This window comes from Petromyzon marinus, chromosome 17, assembly GCF_048934315.1.
Source record: "Petromyzon marinus isolate PM22_M1 ecotype Great Lakes invasive population chromosome 17, UKy_Petmar_22M1.pri1.0, whole genome shotgun sequence".
Classification (NCBI taxonomy): domain Eukaryota; kingdom Metazoa; phylum Chordata; class Hyperoartia; order Petromyzontiformes; family Petromyzontidae; genus Petromyzon; species Petromyzon marinus.
In genome coordinates, this window is record NC_133683.1 from 19,232,042 (window position 1) to 19,254,849 (window position 22,808).

At 42.5% G+C, this 22,808-nt stretch overlaps 2 protein-coding genes across 4 annotated transcripts in view; one reads left to right on the forward strand and one right to left on the reverse strand.

Moving 5' to 3' along the window:
* The window catches only part of LOC116943207 (epithelial cell adhesion molecule-like), a 40,491-nt gene that overhangs the window by 15,981 nt on the left and 1,702 nt on the right, over positions 1–22,808 (reverse strand). The gene's annotated exons all lie outside the window — the stretch shown is intronic.
* LOC116943208 (calmodulin-1) lies at positions 5,604–13,748 on the forward strand. 2 transcript variants are annotated; one of them, XM_032955879.2, is made up of 7 exons: positions 5,616–5,808; positions 7,137–7,148; positions 8,306–8,336; positions 8,464–8,607; positions 9,459–9,565; positions 10,045–10,180; positions 13,060–13,748. In XM_032955879.2, the coding sequence occupies exons 1-7, from the start codon at positions 5,806–5,808 to the stop codon at positions 13,086–13,088; spliced, it is 462 nt and encodes a 153-aa protein (XP_032811770.1). In that variant the 5' UTR covers positions 5,616–5,805; the 3' UTR covers positions 13,089–13,748. The 2 variants fall into 2 exon arrangements, with proteins under 2 accessions (XP_032811771.1, XP_032811770.1); XM_032955880.2 differs by lacking the exon at positions 7,137–7,148 and having other exon boundaries at positions 5,604–5,808.

Here is a 22,808-nt window from a genome sequence, read left to right on the forward strand (position 1 = left end):
TGACTGCAGTAATTCATATTCTTAGTTCTTTCGGTAAAGTCACGTTGAAGGGAAACAATAAAATAATAAAAAAAATATAAAACAATAAAAATTCTCACGACGTTTCGACCATAACACAAAGCGTTTGTGTTATGGTCGAAACGTCGTGAGAATTTTTATTATTTTATATATATTATTATGTTATTGTTTCCCTTCAACGTGACTTTACCGAAAGAACTAAGAATATAGTTCTTATATAGTTTATATTCTTCGACTCCACTAAAGTCTTGATAATCAGCCATTATCTATTAACTGCTTGGTGAAGACCACTCGAAGTTTTTTCCATCCCTCTGCTATTCTGTCGTTATTCTTGACAACAGGCATTTTTTCCTTATAGTTGTGTGTTATGCCCAAAACCAATTTACGTTTTTTCTACATTCAAAATGATTTACGTAACTTTCCGTATGTCTTCTAATCGATGTGTTACTCTTCCTGTCTCTTCTGTTCCTGCCTCTAATTGAGGTAGTTTGTTCAAAATACAAAACATCAGAAGAAAAAAATATTCAGAATCCTATCTTTTTACTTCAGCGCGTTAATCAGAGTAAAGATTTGCATTGAACAAATAGAGAGTTCTGGGTCACTTTGACCTCTTAAATAAAATAACCGGGGCAATGAGTTTGCCTCTTATGGAATACAATCGTGTATTCGTGAATTGAAATGTGATTTGTGCAACTACTCAACTGTGCTGGAATCAAATTAAAATCAAAGGCGAACCACATCTCACATTGGAGACTGGGGTGCACCTGAGGCCACATTCTTGAGGAATTCTGTTTAGAGCAGGGGATAGCCAAAACTCCCAGATAAAAAAAAAATCTACACTCTTCCCATATCAATAAACAAGTAGCCAGCATTCACTGCTGCCACCGCATGAAGTTGCTTGGCACAGAACGTATGGACACTTGCGTTTTTTTAACCCTGGAGTTTGCTCTACTTTATTTTATTGACTGTTATTTATATTCTTGTTATATATTTCATTCGTTTTGCCTTTATCATGTTGGTGACCAGGGCCACCCTTGCAAATTCAAACTTTTGTGGTGTCTTGAGTTCTCTCATCCGGCTCAACAATAATACTTGAAACTTGAACAGCAATTTGATAATACGGAGCATTTCACACTAACACATTCTACAAACATACCAACCCCGTGTGGCAGGGGGCGCTAAAACACCATGTACATATGCGCGCGCCCCGGGCCTTTAACGCACACTTGCAAAAGGATGAAATTCCTGACCTCATTATGCAGTTCAAATGTGTTGTTGGTATGAGGACACCTTGTCGAAATGATTTCCCGACGATCGAGTCATCACTAATTGAGTGGCACGTTGTCACGTCCACAGCAGAGGCAAGCTGAACGTTGATAACGCATTCGTGTATTAAAATAACAGCTGCAGATATATGCCGCATTGGCCACGACCGACTAAGTAGCAACATTAATTCATGAGCCAGAGCCCATTAATTTTCTGACGGCCCCATGTAAGACTTGAGCACGATTGTCACAAGTACGACGCACTTAATATAGATATTTAAACAAGGGAAAATTATGCTCATAAGCATGTCTTATACAAATATAAATTTACATCAACGGTTTGATATTTTGTTTAAATGCACCGTTCACCACGCCAATCATTCCACTGCACATTTTATCTTGTGCAGGTTACCCAATTGATTTATTGTAAGAAAATTGTCGTTGAAATGGGCTATTGCTTTTTAAATGAAGCCATGAAATTCTTTATAAAACGTTAATGACTGCACAGAATTTATTGAAATCCAATGCATACACGAAACCTGTTGTATGCCACGTGGTTTGTAATCGTGATATGGAATGACCATGTGATATTGATGATCACATTAGCAGAGAAAATTACGTAACGTTTTATAGCTGCAATGTATCACACCTGTACAGAAATTAGCGCACGTGCACGTACAGAATGAAGTCGGGAAACCGAATCGCACCGGGGTTGGCTCTAACTCGTATCTCGCATTGGCCCTGATTGAGGTGCCACTTCTCTTCAAGTTTATTTAAGATTCAAGTTCTGTTCAAAGCCCCATTAGTGGCTGCAGGGGTTTAATTGCCTCGCAGCAGCGAGTGAGAACTGTTGCCAATTATATTGCACAAACGTTGCACACAGCACACATCATCGTCAAATTGACCACGAAACAATTAATTTGCTTAATTGTTCCTATTGTCATTTAGTTATCCATTGTGAGATTGAAAGTGGAATGGAGGTGTCCTGCACGTGTGTCGTGTTGTTGTTGAAGTGTATTGTATGTAATATTCCTTCATCTCATCCCTTGCCATCCACGTGACGACCTCGTGATTTGTTTTGGGCTGCAACGATGGGCTAGGGGCGATTATCTGAACCGGAATAGGCAAAGTAAACTTGCAAACAAACTGCACAATACTAGCAGAAAGGTTTCAAATTGTAGTCCATGACATCCTGCATAAGTAATTCGCTCTGTATCCATTGCAATATAACAACACATCCGCTACACAGCAATCAAGCGACACATACCACATCAATCTCGATATACACACATATTAGACGTAGTACTGTACACCAATGTAAGGTGTTATTACATTCTATAATATATAGAGTATCCTATGCAGCGTATATACGTTACGCGGTTATTCTGGGCAAATAACGTACGACCTTAAATGCATAAACAATGCACCATGTTGCGGATGGAACGATTCATATCAACGTATGCTGCGCACGCGGAATAAGACTGCTATGTATGGAATGTTCACTATGTGGGCAATGCGTCGCATAATAATATAATGATATATAAGAGTGAGTGACATCGAGAAAGCTTGCGAGTATATCATGTATTTAAGGTCGCCAGCACTTTGGCACATTGCAGACGCGGCCTCCATCCCCTCCTTCTTTGATGCTCCACACACACAGCTTGTGTGTAAATAACGACTTATACTACACAGACACACGTGCGTGCGCTAAAATACAATCGTAGCGACGACAAATACCAACGCTGTTTATTGTACTTAATTTAAATGTGATTTAAACCGTAGGTGGACCCCACCACCTCTCCCCTCGTCTTTAGAAATGTCCGGCTTCTGTTTGCTAGAATGTCTTATTTCTCAGCTTGAAGGCTTAAGAGGTAGCTATGACAGATTATATTCGGGTTTACCTCCCAAGTATAACGGTTTCCCCAGACTTATTTAATTATTTTTTGTGTGAACACGTTGAAAGTGTGGTGTTTTAAATCCCTTAACCTCATCATGGTCAGTATATTTTCTTGGTGGGGTGCATATATTTGTATATAGTTTTAAGGTTGTTTCGTCAATGTCTGGTACATTTGAAAGCATAGTTTTATCAAAACACGTCAGTTAAGGATCTCATAAAGGGGCATTTTGGGTTGGTTTTTAACCTGGTATGTTTCCATTCCGGATCTGACAACAACACTGCTTCACTCACCCAGGTTCGACTCCTGTTTGTTACTGCACGTGGCCGTTGCTTTACGGGATATGACATAACATCTGCGCTCGTGAAAATACCGAACAAAAGTTTAACTTTTGCTGTGCAACATGCGTTCCTCCGAACGCCACCAAGACGACATGAACTGTAACTATGTATTGTGTAGGTGTATGCAAATCGACTGGGGTGCAGTCATTTGAACGAAGTGAGACAACATTGAGGATTGTTTTTTTTTGTTGCAAAGGTGATCTGACATTCATAGTAAGTTGACAGTAAGAAAAACAACACAAACACCGCAGCGATGAACGTGCCATGATCATGGGGGATAATTGTTAAAAAAACCCATCGGACATGAGGCGAGCGTGAGCAAAGTAAAACGTTGCACACAACTCATTGATGGAGGTTAACCGTTTTAAATTGCCACATGAGGTCGATAAAAAATCACTCATTCCAAAATGTAAGTAGGTCCATGTATAACATTTATATTAAAACAAATTGTCTTAGGCACCAAATACAATTCCACCAAATGTATTTTAACTGGCGGCCGCTGACTTGCGCGCTGCTTTGCCCGCGTTATAACCCGGGCCACCCTCGCCCACGTTATAATCGGCGCCACCCTCGCCCACGTTATAATCGGCGCCACCCTCGCCCACGTTATAACCGGCACCACCCTCGCCCACGTTATAACCGGCGCGTGGTGGAACACGCTCCCCGGCGGCCACTCGGGCTCGCGAAGCGCGCTTTTTGCCGCGCAAAAACAAAAAAATCAACCCCTCCTTGCGCCCCCCCCCACTCCACCCCCAATTCACCACTTTCTCTCGTCACTTCGTCGTCGGTAAGTGTGCTCACATGGGTCCACGTTTGTTTCAGAAAGATTGCAAAGAGATCATCATAAGAATGATCATGATTATCTTCACAATAATGATAATGATTGTGGCCATCATCATTATCACTACGTACCGAGTTATATAAATAAATCAATAAAACAGTTTTCTAAACACGAACAAAATCGAACTTGAATTGCTTGTGTCTGTGACCAAATCGCCCTAGAATGTGCCTGTCAGTTCTCAGAAACTAAGCAGGCTTGAGCCCGGACAGTGCTTCAATGGGTGAGCTCCATGCCCATCAGATCATTAAAGACTTCAGGGCTTGGTGATGGGCAGCAGAGGGCACTGAAGCTAAACTCTTTATTGTACTAAAACATTTTCTGCTCCCACGTTCACCTTCCTTCCGCCTTTCAATCGCACTGACCTCCGATTAGCCGCACCTCCGATTAGCACTGTTGGATGTGTACGATGCGACATAAGTTCAATATACATATATACCTGACCGGTATTGATCAGCGTGGTGCACTAAAGTCTGTTGCTGGCCCAGCTTTTTCCTTTCGTCTCATTTCCTTTTGTAATATCGGTACTGCCATAATCCTTCTCAGCCAGGTTATTTCTGCTTCCAGCAATGGGTGTTCCAAAACTTCTGAAAAAGTGCTAACATACTGGACATCTTTGAAAATACTGGACATCTGTGAAAAAGAGCTTACCAGCTCATCGGATTCTTACAGTCTATCTTCTTGATTCTTTCGGTAAAGTCACGTAGAATGGAAATAAAATAATAAAACATAATAAAAAATTATATTATTTATTCATATTTTATTTCAATTCTACGTGACTTTACCGAAAGAACCAAGAAGATGAATCCCTGCAGTCACGAAAGCTTTAAATCGAAATCTTACAGTCTAATTAAAGATTGTGACATACACTCAATGGTTAATATCATTTTATTGTATTTCTACATACGTGACTTTACCGAAAAAAAAAACAATGAGTAATTTTATGCAGTCACGAAAGCTTTAACACTTTATTATTGTGACATATAACTCGGTCAGGTGGTGGCCGTGGGTCCCCACCACGCGCGCGCCCTCGGCGGTGGCAGCAGGAGCCGCAGCAGCAGTGCGGGCTGGGGTGGAGCTGTGGGTGCGAGCTGGGGTGGCGCTGTGGGTGCGAGCTGGGGTGGAGCTGTGGGTGCGAGCTGTGGTGGAGCTGTGGGTGCGGGCGAGCGAGAGAGAACGGTGGGTGGCGCACGAGACACCTCGGCGGAGCGAGCGAGGGAGCCCATAGGAGAGGGAGGGAGAGAGGCGAGGCAGGGCAGGGGGAGGAAGAGGAGGAGACGAGAATCGACAACTCTCGCGTTCGTGCGGCCCCGGCTACAGCAGCAGCAGCAAGCAAGAGGAGCAAGCGGCAGTAGTAGTAGCAGCAGCAGCAGTCGTAGTAGTTCTAAGCAAGCGGCTACAGCAGTAGCGAGCGAGAGACAGCACAAGCAGCAGCAGCAGCGGCAGGCATGGTAAGAGGCTACGCCAGCAGCTAACCCGCACCGCCACTTCGCCTCTTCAACACCCCGCGCCGCCATTCATTTCTATTGCCACGAACAACTACTATATTACATTTACACATATATGGTGTTGTATGTGAAACGTTCTTGTTTGCTTATGGGGGGGGGGGGTAAAGTCGGTGCCGTTTTAAAGTTCGTGTTCGCGTGTGTGTTTTTTCGGGTTTAATTTGTTTGCTGAACGGTTTATTTTTCTAGGTTTTACTTGGACGTACGATCGTGTTGGGATTAAATATTTTTTTTTACTTACGATACTGTTGTTGGTGGATGTTATCGATCACGATGCTTGTTGCATCGGTGCAACTGCCATCCCTCGCTCGGATATTAACACGATTCATGTACGATGTGCAGTGTGTGTTTGCGTGTGTGTGTGTATATGCAGCGTTATGCGTATATATTTATACACAGTACGTGGTTGCGTTTTGGTTAGATAGTATTTTATTTATTTAGCCACGTCCCTTTTTTTTTAAACCGTACGTTGACGTAATTGCGATCGGGCGTTTTTTTCCCTCCCTTCTGCCCTGTTTAATGCAACAAATGACGGTAACATTAAAACACAGGGGGAAGGAAAGTCAAATATACTATTTTAAAAGTAAAATATATATGGGAGATGGCAAACTGAACTGGCAAATGTCATCTTAACCGCTCCAATTTTGAGACATCCCCAAAAAAAACGACGGTTACGTGAGCGCGGACGAGCGCAATTGCAAAAAATGGATACTAAAAGTGATAAAATGATAACAAATATGTATTTTAAAAATATATAGATGTGGATGTTAATGGCTCTGTAAATCAAGTGACGCGAATTCATTACGCTTTCAAATTGGATGCGCCACCTGGCCGGTTGCCAGCCTGTGGCCAAGCCCTCTCGAATGTGGGCCCAAAATTGAGGGCCTCCTGGCCCAGAACCAAGGAATCTGTTATCTGCCAGAGCGGCTAGCACGCACTTAATAAAATCTTAAAGCAACAAAAAAAACCGAAGCCCAAGAGTTATTAGACAAATTCATTAACCTAATGCAGCCAACCAACCTCCCGCCCAACCACCACGCCTGCCAGTCTGCGCACCCACAGCACGTATGCATTTCAGTGCCTCGAGTCGTTATGAAGCCACCTTTTGGGGATTTTTTTTTAGTTCTTTTGTTTTTTGGGGTTTTCGGGATCGGCAAAGTATAAAGTGAGCCTTATTATAATAAGTAACATTATTAAACATTTTTAAGTCATAACGAACTGCCATGCTTTGTTGCTACTGTCACCCCGATTTCCCACTTTGCATAAAAATTAAGGACACCACAAGCGTAAGTTGTAACCGTTGTTTGTCAGTGTGGTGCTGCAAGCTGCATGCCTTTATTTGGTTTACTTAAAAATAAACTTAATTCTGGTTATTGCGGTGATTTGCAACGCTCAATTATATTTTCAAGGCACTCTTGTTGCTTCTGGGATGGGAAGGATTTTACTGGTTCCAAGTACCACGTTTTCATGGACTTACGTAAACTAAACGGTTAAATTGAAAAAAAATGACAAGCTAAAGTTTAATTGACAGAATTGCAAAGCACTTACGCGTCATATAATGCTGTCAAAAAGTTAATTATAAAAAAAGATACGTGTTTTGTACAGCAGTTGTGGGGGCATGTAACTCGGCTATGAAGCCCTTTCCTGTCATTGAGAAAAAAATTGCTTTCGTATGTGTGCGTTTGTGTGTCTGGCCGCTGTACCTAAAAGCTACTCATTTTAACCCATGGATACCATCTACTGTATACCCTCGTATAAACAACGCTTCTTGAGTATAAAGAGCACTGAAGCACAGTTCAGTGTACATACCACGATGCCTTGACCGAATTAATTACATTCACATTCGTAGTCGCCGAGTATCGAATTTCATTGCAACTCAAAAGGGGAATTGAATTGAATGGTATGTGCAGGTTCCAATGCAAAGTACTGCGAGATATACCTATCAGGATACAGCAGGCTGGTATTTTATGTGAAGGCTTCACCATACAGAGCTACTCTATCGACATGTTGCCGTGCATCATACGCTGCCTAATTTACTGGTTGGTGGTCCCTAAAGATGCTTTGCTTGTTGTGTTGTCCCGTACTGTGTGCACCTCAATGGTAATAGATTACCACACTTTCACATATCTCAGTGCAAATTGCAACATAATAACTTCAAAACTGTCATTTTAGGTTTTAGCTTAGTTTAGTTACTAATTAACTTGTTGAACAACGTTTAGCTGAACAATTTGTTCTAATCATTAACACAGTAATGACGGTACTTGGATTTTATTTAGTACACAGTAGTTTGATGTGGCTTAAATGTGAATTTTAAAACACAGCAACGCGTTGACGCTATTCTCAAAAGACTCAAGTAAATTGTCAATTGCAGTTAAATACTAAATTAAATTATGGCGAAAGTTTGTATTTAAAGTAAGCCGATGTTTGTTCATCTCTTCTTCAGGCAGACCAACTCACTGAGGAGCAGATTGCTGGTAAGTTTTCAGTTTTGCCTCTGGTACTTTTGTAGTTTAAATTGGTAAATGTCACAAACAAACCACCCCTGAGTCACAACACCCATTCCACTCTGAAGCGATGGCATGGCTACCTTGTTGTCAACAGAGTTCAAGGAGGCGTTCTCCTTGTTTGACAAGGATGGCGATGGCACCATCACCACCAAGGAGCTGGGCACCGTAATGAGGTCGCTGGGACAGAACCCCACGGAGGCGGAGCTGCAGGACATGATCAACGAGGTGGACGCTGATGGTACAGAACCCTGGGTCCCCCCTCGCCTTTGAGCTGCCTTGCCCTGCGAACACTGGCCATACGATTTACCCATATGCTTGGTGTTTACCATGCACCATTTATGAAATGGTACTGTTTATTAGTCCAGTTTTTCGTATTTATGTTTGTGTAATTATCATGTTTATACTTCTTTCCACTTTGTTTACCATAATTTACATTTCAAATGTGCTGTTACATTTCAAACATTAGGTGTTGAAGTTTGTCATATTTTCAAATGAAGGATACTGCAAAAAAAAAGAGACATTCCACATGTTCGAAAATCAATAACTGTGTGTGGGCGTGGTGACTTTCCTAAGCAAAACACGCCTCCGTTCGTCCCCAGATGCCCCACCAGCGATAGTGTAGATGGCACGTGTACAACCACATGTTGGGGCCTGGTTTGAGCAGAGCTCGTGACTAACCCCGGCTGGTCTGAAGCTGCTAATTAGTACCCTGAGAAACCTTTTACAAAGTAACCTTGCCCGGCAAGCCCTCACTGCCATTCCTTTCTGTCACCCTGCGGGTCTGTAGTTTGAACAATGTCATGTTGCAGACATGCGGATCTTTTTTCCCCATGCGAAGTGTCAATAACAATTATTGACTCCCATTTTCACATGCAGGATAAAAGTGTGGGGTTATTGCATACCTCGACCACCTGTTTGTTTTTTGCACACAGTTCCCGATTGTTTTAAATGTAGACCGTTGTTTGCACATGTCCTTTTGCCACCAGTGTTGCACAGGAGCAAAATGTCAAGTGGAGAAGCAAATGCTTGAAGGCGGAAGGCACCACATTTTAAGATGAAATGCAGTTTAACTCTGCTTTGTGTTCGCAGGCAATGGAACTATTGACTTCCCAGAGTTTCTCACGATGATGGCGAGAAAGATGAAGGACACAGACAGCGAGGAGGAGATCCGAGAGGCCTTCAGAGTATTCGACAAGGTCTGCACAGTGGGGTTAAGTGGGGTTGTCTGCGTTTAATGTTAACATGCTGTTTTGTTGGTCTGCTGATTCAGCTGCTCTGGTTTCCAAGGTATAAATCCTGATTACTGTAATAATCGTGGTTTCATGGGGCATGGTAATCTTGAGCCAAAGTAATTGTAAACCTGTAGGTAACGTTAAGCTTTGTAAAAATTAGCAGTATGAAATACATTTCAAGGCAGCCTGATTTATAAATGGTAGCCGAGACATCCTCTGACCTAAGATTACATTTTGTGTTCATTAAAATGATTGCGAATATTATTCAGAATTGAATAGCAGCTAATTAAATGAAACATTTTGTTGAAATAGATTTTCTGGACAGTCAACAGTTTGGCACATAATCAATAACATTCTCTCAGATTGGCACGAATGGATGTTGCCGAGCATTGCACGTCTCTGCGAGCGCAAATGTGAGGTTACCTGTGTGCACCCGGGCACAGGACGGAAATGGCTACATCAGCGCGGCGGAGCTGCGTCACGTGATGACGAACCTCGGGGAGAAACTAACAGACGAGGAGGTTGACGAGATGATCCGGGAAGCCGACATCGATGGGGACGGGCAGGTCAACTACGAAGGCAAGTTGGGCATGCACTCCACTAACATCAGCAACACCATTTGTTGAAAATTGCTGTAAGCGTGTGTACATCACCTCTCCTTCGCCCCCTCCCAAATTGTTTCAGAGTCGATATAGTCACTTGTCATGATCCATTACGCACATCTTGCACGTATTAGCATGTCCCTTTTTCGGCCGCACGTGTTGGGAACTGTACCACAGCCTGGGGGAATGCACTGTAGTTGCATCATGAACCTACGAAGCGTGGGATATTTTTGACACGTCCACCAAGTTCGCTTGGTCAGCTAGCAGCCAGGAGGCTTCTGCAATTTGACAGCAGAAGCCCCCCTTACAGTGAGGGAAAAAAAGTATTTGATCCCCTGCTGATTTTGTACGTTTGCCCACTGACAAAGAAATGATCGGTCTATAATTTTAATGTTAGGTTTATTTGAACAGTGAGAGACAGCAAAACAACAAGAAAATCCAGAAAAAATGCATGTCAAAAATGTTATAAATTGATTTTCATTTTAATGAGGGAAATAAGTATTTGACCCCCTCTCAATCAGAGATTTCTGGCTCCCAGGGAGTGCTCCTAATCTCAGCTTATTGCCTGTATAAAAGACACCTGTCCACAGAAGCAATCAATCAATCAGATTCCAAACTCTTCACCATGGCCAAGACCAAAGAGCTCTCCAAGGATGTCAGGGACAAGATTGTAGACCTACACAAGGCTGGAATGGGCTGCAAGACCATTTCGAAGCAGCTTGGTGAGAAGGTGGCAACAGTTGGTGCGATTATTCGCAAATGGAAGAAACACAAAATAACTGTTAATCTCCCTTGGCCTGGGGCTCCATGCAAGATCTCACCTCGTGGAGTTGCAATGATCATGAGAGCGGTGAGGAATCAGCCCAGAACTACACGGGAGGATCTTGTCAATGATCTCTTGGCAGCTGGGACCTTGGTCACCAAGAAAACAATTGGTAACACACTACGCCGTGAAGGACTGAAATCCTGCAGCGCCCGCAAGGTCCCCCTGCTCAAGAAAGCACATATACATGTCCGTCTGAAGTTTGCCAATGAACATCTGAATGATTCAGAGGACAACTGGGTGAAAGTTTCGTGGTCAGATGAGACCAAAATGCATCAACTCAACTCGCCGTGTTTGGAGGAAGAGGAATGCTGCCTATGACCCCAAGAACACCATCCCCACCGTCAAACATGGAGGTGGAAACATGCTTTGGGGGTGTTTTTCAGCTAAGGGGACAGGACAACTTCACCGCATCAAAGGGATGATGGACGGGGCCAAGTACCGTCAAATCTTGGGTGAGAACCTCCTTCCCTCAGCCAGGGCATTGAAAATGGGTCGTGGATGGGTATTCCAGCATGACAATGACCCAACACACGTCCAAGGCAACAAAGGAGTGGCTCAAGAAGAAGCACACCAAGGTCCTGGAGTGGCCTAGCCAGTCTCCAGACCTTAATCCCATGGAAAATCTGTGGAGGGAGCTGAAGGTTCGAGTTGCCAAACGTCAGCCTCGAAACCTTAATGACTTGGAGAAGATCTGCAAAGAGGAGTGGGACAAAATCCCTCCTGAGATGTGTGCAAACCTGGTGGCCAACTACAAGAAACGTCTGACCTCTGTGATTGCCAACAAGGGTTTTGCCACCAAGTACTAAGTCATGTTTTGCAGAGGGGTCAAATATTAATTTCCCTCAGTAAAATGCAAATCAATTTATAACATTTTTGACATGCGTTTTTCTGGATGTTTTTATTATTCTGCCCATATAGAACTCACCACTGTGATCTCTACATTGGGTCAAACTTAACATCTCTTAATGTTCGACGGCTTGTGCACCAGATCTTATTTATTCACGATGTACTTGCAAAAAAATCTGCAGACTACCTGCTGGATCTCCTCTCTGTTTCAAAGAACAAATTTGACCTCAGATCTTCGCTCAGTTACCAGCTTCACATTCCCTATTGCCGTATAAAAACCGGAGGAAGGACTTTTGCTATTGATGCCCCCAGGGTCTGGAATGCTATTGCCAATAAACTGCAACTTGAATCACTACCTATGAGATCTTCACTCAAAACTGCTCTAGAGGAGTTGTACACCCCTAGCTGCCACTGCTATTCAGTGGCCTAAAATAAAATAAATGTTTCACTCCGGATGACCGCTGCAAAGTATTAACTGTATTTTGATTTAGTGTGCTGATCTTAAAGGTGCTTTGAAAAATGTGATACTCCAACTGATGCTCCTGTTGTTGTGGAGTGACTCATGCAGCCAGCCATGGCTCTAGGGTTTGTTGTTACATGTTATTTATGTAGTTTATTGTAAAAAATTCGGTCACAGTCCCTATGATCACTGTTACATTGCATTTATGGCTTTATTTTGGTGATTTCGAAAATGTTTTTTGGTTTGGCCATGTTTTTGTTTATTGTAGTACGGCGTTAGACTGATGGCCTTAATCTTAGTTGTCTTGTGGTTGTTGTTGTTTGACTTGCATCCCACTGGGATTTTTGCACACAGCGTTGGTGTACGGTGCTATTTCTGGAATATTTTGATGTTTTTTTCCTGGATTTTCTGTTTGCACAGTCACATAATCACTTTAAGATGTTTTCTTGTTCATGTTTTTGTTTTTTGTTTGTTGCGGTTGCACCCGATTCAAGAGCCGAATGGCTCACAGGGCTATACCAAATAAATGGAACTATGAACTATGAACTCTCACTGTTCAAATAAACCTACCATTAAAATTATAGACTGATAATTTCTTTGTCAGTGGGCAAACGTACAAAATCAGCAGGGGATCAAATACTTTTTTCCCTCACTGTATAGTGACTACCCACATTTTAAACATCGCAGTCCATTAATTTGAAGCCTATGTTGCTTTATCTTACAGAGTTCGTGCAAATGATGACGGCCAAGTGAAGTTGTACAGTGTCTTACTGCATCCGTACGGAGCTTTGTTATTATAGTTTTGTTAGTTTTCTTTAATTCTTCATTTTGTGTTTTTAATAATTATTATAGCATATTAGATTTCAAGTGTATACAGCTCAGTTTGGTGACATTTCCCCCATTTAAGGTGAACATGTATAAATTCAAAAGCCTGGCCTTTGTTGAGTATCAGGATATCATTTAACCCACAGAAAATGTATGAGCTTCTTCGAAAGGTATTCCAATTGAAGAAGAGGCAACATTTTAGCATTACATAAAAAAAGGGTTATGTAACTCGGTAGGCTGTAAATGTTACATGTAACTGTGTAAGCAGCAAGTGGGGTTCCTTGACTTTTTTAAGCAAGATTTTTTGCCATTGATTTATCAGAATGAGGTACTGCATTCAAAAAAAGATCAGAAATACAGTCTGTTGTTACTCTCGTATCCGCATACTGTACTGTATTGCACTATTGCAAATCTGATATACTTTCAAGGTACTCTACTACAGACAGATGAAATTAAAAAAAACCCTTCATGTACTGTAATGTTACGTAACCTATTGGTATGTTGCATTTTGTACTGCTAACGTACCACATAATCCTTTCATGTAAGTTATGTTGGACTGTAGCATGCAAGAATAAATAACAAAACCCATTCCATGTTGTACATGTCAGATCTTTCCTCAATAAAAAAATGATTGTCTTGGAGTAAGTGTGAATGCTGTAGGGAATAGTTTGGTAAATGAGAGCCTGTCAAGCTTAGGGTAAGTGGCAAATGGGTTACCACATGTTTTAGTGCTAAAAATAGTTGCACATGACCCACATCCCTCCTAGATGTCATGGGGCAAAACATGAATAAACCTTGGCTGTAATCAAACCTGCTCAAGACATTCCTTAAGAATGTGGGCCCCTGGTATTGGCTTACAGCAGACCCACCACACCTTATATGTCAGTCGATGTCGTCATACCAATGTGAAAATGTCTGCAAATGTGATCTAGTAACCTGCACAGTGGTTATGTTGCTACTGTGGCCATGCAGGTTAGGGCTTTTCTCTTTAAGTGACGGTAAACTACATTTAGATCGTGTGTAATGGAGTCTCAAATGAGCCAACTGATTGCTTAGGAGATGCAAGGACTGGCCTCCGCATGGCCCTTGACACCTGTGGAGATGTCCCTTGGAGGTGGCTTAAAAAATGGGGCTCTGTTCATGGAACTGCATTTGCTTCATCTGGCATAACAATTTGGTGACCCATCACGACTGCTGGCTTCAAACGAGCGCTCGCGCTGGGTTTTGACAAAATGTCTGACTCGCAACGAAAGCCCACGTAGGGAGTTTAAACGTTCCACTAATTCCCTGCGCACTCAACACTAAAGAGAACATTTTTGGCGCCGATCCAAAGTTGGGAGCATTAGCTGACCCCATTCCACTGCAGTTCAAGCTTCGATAGACGTACGTGCCTTTTACGTGCGTATGAAAAAAAACCGAACCGGGTTTCCTTTAATACATCACTTACAGGAGATGTCTTGTATGACACCTGACACCACGGCACCGGGGGCGGAATGACCACGTCGATAAACAATACAGTGATACTGTACAAGTCTCCTGATGTTGACATCTCTTTCTGCTGTGCTCCATTTAGCTGTCACACTTCATTGTTTTCTATAGAACGGGTGTTTGTTTTTGCAGGTGTGCTGAAAACCAATACTACAACAACATGCCAACCAATTGTTAATGCTCACTGTACATGCAAACACTTATTGGAAACCACTTTGCATTTTCATATGCAAAAAGGTACTTTGCAAAAAAACATACGTGAAAATGCACAGAAAAACCTGCATCAGAGATGTATACACGGCTTTCTAGCTCTGATGGTGTGTAGTATGTTGTGCAATTTATTTTTACTGTAATGTGCCTGGAAGCATTTTAGCATGTGTAGTTTTGCCAACATATTTCAGTCCTTAGTAATTGGTCTAATGCATCTCTCTTTTGGCATGCTTATTACACAATACTCCAGTGGGCTTAGGCTTTAACCACTCTTTAACAGTTTTGTGCTGATTAAAATAGGTAAATTTAGAAATTATAAAAATTCACAAGCTTACATTGCTATGTAGTGTGCTGTAACAAAGCGACTTGTTTGGCTGCACTTGAATGTTTTTACTGTTGGGTTATATTGCATTGCTCTGTTGAATATAACAACATGTTCCTTAAGGAGATAACACTTTATTTCAGCAAAAAAAATAAGTTGGAAGTGAGTGATCAAGGCTGCAATATTTAAGAAATAACATTAAGTCGTGTGCGTCCAATCCTGTTCAATTGTACAAACTTGGTAGTGTACTCGAGTACAAACTCAAACGTAGTTATGCAAGTGCCATTTGTTTTGTAATTGATTGAAAGACGTGTCTTGCATTTCCGAGACACATCCACGCAAAGGAGCCACAGCGGACAAAAACAATATCAGCTTACGCATAGTGTTCCATTTCTTGAGATGGGGTTATCTCCCCAGGTGCATATCTCAAATGGAGACGAGTAAAAGTACCCCATGTAACCCCAGCATTGCCTGCCTGGTAGTCTCAACATGAGTTTATTTGCACCCTGCGAGATGAGTATTTTTTCTTCCTGCAATGCAGCCTCCCACGACCTTTCATTCTTCCCTTTTGGAAACGGGAACCACAATCACATCACTTCTAACTTTTAGTGGTTAACACAGATGCTGTTCAACTCTTTTTTATATTTCCTGAGCTCACCAGGTGCTCAAAGGGTTTAAAACGCCGAGCTGGCACTGCTGAGACCATGGCTTTGAATCCACGCAGCCAAGTGGAATGAAAGCGGGTGCTCGAGTGCATTTAGTTGATGGTCTCGGTTCCGGTGACCAATGACTGGCAACCCCCACATCACATACAATTTGGTTGTACAGTACACTTAATTTGGCTAAATTCCAGCACCGAGAATAAAAAAAATTCTGTTTGACCATCGTGTGAAAAACATGACCCAGTGGCAGAGTAGGTGTGAAAGTACAGCCCCCGAACTATGGAGAACACAGATCGGCTTGAAGGGATCTCACATACCTTTGATCACGTGGGATGTTCTCTAATACGGTTGTACTGCCCTGCCAGGGATACAAATGGATACTTCATCTCATAACATGACACTGACAGCGAAATCTAGATAACATGGAGGAGGAGGGGGGGGTGATAAAAAAAAAACTATTTCCTTCCTTGTAAAGCAAACGGCTCGTTAGTAATGTAATAACAAAAATGCAACCAACCCTATGCGAGGAGGAGCCTTTTCCAGCATGAAAGGCAAGGAATGAGGCACAATGTGTGACCTGGCGCGGGCCCTTTTTGAGGCCCCACGATATGCAGAATCGTGCACGGGTGTTTGTTTCCCTGGGCAACCACTCACAAGTGCCCGTGCGAGAATATCTAATTTCCTCCTCCGAGCGCTCCCCTTTTTAAATAAAAGTACTCCTCGTGCCCCGGGGTAAATGAGCGCGCTCGCATGAATAATTAAGGGCATTAGGCAAGTGGCCTTCTAACAGTTGTTATTGATATTTATCAACGGGCCTTTGTGAAACCGACCACTGTAAACGCTGGAGCACAACAGCCGAAAACATTTACTTGGCCCGCGGGTTGTTTAAAAAATATCAATAAACATCACGGGGGGTTGCTCGACAGTGTCCAGATAATCATTAAATGCGTTTACTTGAAAACTGGACCTGGAATGGCTATTTATGCGTTGGCGATGGATACAGGCCGTGTCACGTATTGTGTTTCAGAGAGGGCTTGCGGTAACTGATACACGTTGTCATGGCAAGTGGTTCGAGATAATCTTTTACGCATACACTTTGGTGAGTAATAGTCAATTAGGCTCGCATCCACGCAGCGGCCCTTTAAATTTCACGTGCCCAGATCTCAGTTGTCGAGGGCAGGCGTTCGGTGTCCACTAGCACGCCACAAGACGGTTCTCAAGGGTTTCCTTCCACAAGCACGTTGGGCAGGCCAATACAAACTAAATATGTAGAATAATGTTTAAAGCCCCATTTTGTCGAAGCAATGCCAAATAAGGGCCATCAGATTGATGGCGATTGTTTGAACATAGCTCTCGCCGGTCAGAGTGTGGAGTGGTGAGGGAGTTGGGGAGGGAGGCCACGAGCAGAGATAGAGAGGGAGATATGGTGGGTCATAGGCAACGTGTGCGAACTTAGCAACGTGTGCGAACTTTTGTGTATTTTATACATTCGCACAGTGTGTACGAGGGAACAGTGGGCGCAGTGGTTAGAGCGCTCCGTGTCCCACCACCTCGGCTCGGGATTCCCGACATCGACTCAGAGTGATATCCGAACCGGTCCTGATCCCTACCACCCCTTCACCAACCTGAACTGACCAAGTGAGGTGGTGAAGTATGGTCAAACAACCCCCACAACAGACAGCATGGGGAGGGGGCCCTTCAAGACCTTGGTCCACCATAGAACTAGCGAAATGCTAAAATCTCCATAAATGATGCAATTTTTAAATGAAACAATCGTACGTGCGCTATAATAGATCAGCAATAGTATTGTGAGAAATATTCCCCAGTATGGTGGTAGAATATACGACGTTATATCATATCTGTATACGCTAAATAATACTCAAAAACACATATGCGTACACAGGCGACATTCCATTAATCACCTAAAGGTACTTGGCTCGTAAATGCACCTGCTAGTAACCAGGATAGTCCACGTGCACTGTAAATGCAAAACATTTATTTCATATCAGAGCCAGGAAGCTTATCTCTTTAACACAGCTGTGCGAGCAAGAGAGGAGGGGTTCCCCACACAATCAGACACAAACACAACGCAGTCGCGATTATTACTGTGGCTTCCTGGAAATCGTTGAATACTTAACATATATATATTTTTTAAGCACCCGACATACGTAAGGTGAATGAATGTATAGGAGTTGAGAGAAGTTCTTTTGTTTTTGTCACGCAGCACAGACAGGAATGACAATATTTACAATTCTTTCCGAAGCTATAGTGCGTCAAATAGGCAACGTAAGGCAGGCAAGGGTGCGATTTCAGATGACAACGCCGATAATACAATAATTATAACAATGCAATAATTATAACAATGCAATAAATATAACTGTCCACGGCCCTTTGTCAAGTCGCTGCTGCGTTTAAGGCCACGACATGTCGATCAGGGGGCCGGGGTTTTTTTTGTCCATACTTCACCACGCTGGTCGGTGAGGACTGGTATTTGGGGGTATCACTCGCCACTGATGTGAGCCGTGGCCGGTAATTGAATGCAAGATAGTTTAGCTCAATAAAGTGTGCTAACCACTGTGCCACCGCTCCCCACCAATTCTGGAATACAGTATGATAATGCCACTCATGTTTTATAGTGAAAGCAAACGGTTGGGGGGCACGAGTTACATCTGTGTTTTGCACATAGTCAAACAACATAATCTGCACCAATTACTGTACGGGCAAACTGGCTCGACTCAGCCAGGCTTCGTAGCAGCTGCAAAACTTAACCACGAAACCCTCCCCCCCCCCAAGGCAATTTATTTCGTTATAAAAAAGCCGTAGGAGAAAGTCTCGTTTTTTTATTTTAGTCGTGACGGCGTGTTCATTTAGAACTAACCTCATGAGTTGTCAGGAAAACATCGACGCATAGCATACCACTGGAATTACAGATGCACTGATATCTTTTCCTTCCGTAATTAAATCCACGAGGGGGCCGGCAAGTATCAACCCTCTTTATTTATCTTCGTGGATTTCATTACGCTTCTTTAACAACGCCCTTTTTTTGGCACCCGGTCCTTTGAAAGAAAAAAACTGCGACCCTTCGGGTGATAACAACACCCCGTGGTCACACAATGAACCCATATGATCACGAAATTAAACGTCGCGCGAACGAGCAACCTTAATGCACACCGCACCGGGGATGTTTGCATTTCCAATGTCGTGGACATGATTTTTGGGGGAATGCAAATCCAGGCATGCATATTGGTATGTGTTGTGGCTGCCACGCCTATCTGGGGCCATGACAGGATTTTCTTCATTTTTTTCTTTGAAAGAATGAATCTGGGGTTAAAGGCTCTCACCACTATAAGCATCATTGTCACGGTGAAATGTCACTCGGAGTAATGTTAAGACACCCGCAATGCTGATCCGTCATTACAATAAAAATGTAGGCTGAGGTGTACCATTCATCCCACAACCAGGCAATTTGCAGGCTCTTCCCAAAGGCCCAGCCAGCATCATCATCATCATAGTCGTCGTCGTCGCTACCACCGTCATCCACGTCGCATACAAAACCCGCACGCAGCGAGCTGCAAACAGTATTTCATAAACACAACGCGCACACGCTAAATATAGTCTGAGAGCAATACAAGCCTCCCCTGAGAAAGGGATCGGCAGGAAGGTGGGATGCTGTTGACTCATCATTCCCCCCCAAGCACCACAAGTCATTGTTGCTGCCACTTGTGCACGTATAACATCCATCCACGATGGAGACGCTGAATCTTTCTTAACAGAGGGCTTCCATCGGCCACGATCAATCTTTTGCGCTAAACAGTGCGTCAACTTCAATGGCCAAACACACCTGATGCATTTATTTACTGCGTTCGCAAAACGTTCCGGTAACGGAGGCTTGTTACTCGGAACGCCCGTGCATTTAAGGAATGTGACCGACAATTTAATGAATGTTTCATACATGCAATTGTTGAACCAAAATATTGTGCTACGTGATAAACATGCCACGCCTAACCAAGCCGTACCGATTTACAGGATAATTTATATTTTGGTAGCTTTTAAACATATTTTTATTATGTCAAGAGCTAGTGGATAAAATTTGTCATGATCACGAGTCACCTTCGATTAGCACGGTTGGCTATGTACGGTGCGAAATATTTTTGATTTAAAGCTTTCGTGACTGCAGGGATTCATATTCTTGGTTTTTTCGGTAAAGTCACGTAGAAGGGAAATAATAATAAAAAATAAACATTAAATGTTCTTGCAGTGGTTTTCACACCTGATGACGATTGATTGTGTTGCAATGGAAACGTGATAATTTTTTTTTATTTTTATCATTATTTTATTATTTCCCTTCTACGTGACTTTACTGAAAGAACCAAGTATATGGTGCGAAAGAAGTTCAACATACATACATAATCAATCCACTGCTTTGACATGTTTAAGATATGTATTTTTTGAAAGTTCAAAATGTTAATCTCTCTCGGGACTGCACTGTACATTTAGGCAAGGGCTTAATCACTACATTCCAAACTGCAACAGAAGCATGAAACAAAATAACCGCAGCGTAACAACAAAAAATTCCACACCGGCCTGCTCACTGCCCCCAGTTTCCAGAGCAGAAAAAAAAACCACGCCGGTGCCAGACCGCGGTGAATAATCACAGTGGGTGGCTCGACGGGGCTGTACAGCCAGGGCATCAGCAGAAGAATAAATATATGTCCACGGTATCTTAGGCGAAAGCGGCAAGCCGGACTTACAGCCAGTATACGAGCATCACCGGGGGCATTGCCTCTCGAGCTGGGAAAAAAAATGCCTCGCACTGTTGAGGAAAGCGAGGGCTTTAGCTGACCTCTCAGGTAAAGGTCAGCTCAGTTCATTGTCCATCATCATTATCATCATCATTGAGTCATGATCCATCCACTGCTGGACGAAAGCTTTCCCAACCCGTCACGATTTCTCAAAGTCCCACAATGGAACAATCCACCGAGCGACTACGCACGAGCCGATTTCACAGCTCCATCTGTCGTAGTGAACGGTAAAAACGGATTTGCGGGAAAGCCGAGAATAGTTTTGCACAGGATAGGCCGACGTTTGGCAAAATAATGTAGCATTTTTCTTGGTTCTTTCGGTAAAGTCACGCAGAAGGGAAACAATACAATAATAAAAATATAAAACAATAAAATTCTCACGACGTTTCGACTGCATCATTTTGATGATGATTGCTTGTGTTGCAGTCGAAACGTGAAAATTTTATTGTTTTATATTTTTATTATTTTATTGTTTCCCTTCTGCGTGACTTTACCGAAAGAACCAAGAATATGAATCCCTGCAGTCACGAAAGCTTTCAATCAAAATTTAATATAGCATTTTCATAGCGGTTCAGGGCCATACATTGAGGTGAAAACCTACCCCCCCCCCATGCTATTCTAAGGGAGACACGGCTCACACGCACGCAGGCAAGGGTTGGTGGATCACGTGGAGATTCATGAAACTCTCGAACCGGCTGCAGATCTGCAAGAAAGCCAGCAAATGATGGTGCGGCGAATTTGGGGGTCTTTGGTGGCCCCGCACATTGCAAAGGACTCCAACATTCAAACTGAATACCGATCAGCCGGTAGGACTGAATGAACGCCTCGCCTTCGCTTAAAACATGGTTTAATTGTTTGTTGAGTGCTAGACAAAACCTCGTCCCTTTGTGGGCGCATATATTGCGTACCTCCCATTGGGACGGACCTTTGTTTATGCGACGCATCTGATGTTTAAGTAAAATTGGGCAGCGGAGGCTAAAAATAAACTTTACATTTTAAAAAGGCACTCAAATTAAACATTGTGTAATTAATAAAAACTCTATTCTTAAAAGTGTCGTAAAAGGTTCATGAAATGTTCTCATCTCACTGGCTGTACCTGGCATAACGTACGCCGATCCAACAGATCTTAAATAAAGAATCACACTTTTTTTGTAAACTTATATTTTTCAATCGAAGATTTATCTAAAGATAGACAGAATATAGATAGAATATGGATATAACACAAATAAGATATCAATGAAGATATATAAAATATAAGAATATAATGTCACTATTAAATTAAATATATACAAATATATACATCGTCTTCGAAGCTGAAGCAGACGATCCAGGAACCGGAAGCCAGCCGAGTTGTTGCAGACATCTTTCGCCTTTTTATATAAATGTAGATTTAAATAGTAGTTGGACCCAGGAATGCAACGCCAAGTGGCTTATGCTCATGACACTTCCACCGAACCCCACGGACAACAGGTCGACCCAAAATGCAATGGCCAACAACATTGTACTCTAACTAATCTTTTGACACAAATTCGTTTATTTCGTAATACTTGCTGATCGTTGAAGAGTTCGTCCGTTACTCGATAGCTACTGGTAGGCTACTGTTTATATGCTAATTGAAACAAATATTCACCGGTATTTTGTTTTACATTTGAATGTTATCTAGCCCCATGGTGTAAAGTTCAGTCTCTTATCCACTATCTATTTTTTTCCTCTCTGGGTTATGAGGAAGCGTGATTGCACACAAGGTCACCTATTGTGCATTTTTCCTTTTAAGGCAGCGTTATTGGTGAACATCTTGAATTTTCTACTTTTGCACCATTGCCAATGCAGTTTGACCAAATAATGTACTGAAAAATAAATTGGCTTAACATCCCAAAGGAGGATCCGACTGAGAAAATAAAAAAAAATGTAGCACAGTGCAATCTGGATTTTTATCACGTATAAATGCGACTGCAATCTTTCCATACGCTACATAAACACAAATTTAAAAGCATTACGATTATTAATGTTCCGTTGTAGCGAACGGAAACCTCACTCTTCCTCGCCAATTCACGAGACCGTTCCACGTTCGGACAAAAAAATTCAAAGAAATAATTATAATGAGAGTAGTGCGGTAACGTGAATGTGAATAACCTCAAAAGTATCTTGAGAAATTATCTCAAGT

What these genes read in the sequence shown, in the direction of transcription:
- LOC116943208 (XM_032955879.2), top strand. An exon ending in CACTGAGGAGCAGATTGCTG is followed by an intron (nt 8,337 to 8,463) that starts GTAAGTTTTCAG and finishes TGTTGTCAACAG; the next exon opens with AGTTCAAGGAGGCGTTCTCC. An exon ending in CGGGCAGGTCAACTACGAAG is followed by an intron (nt 10,181 to 13,059) that starts GCAAGTTGGGCA and finishes TTTATCTTACAG; the next exon opens with AGTTCGTGCAAATGATGACG.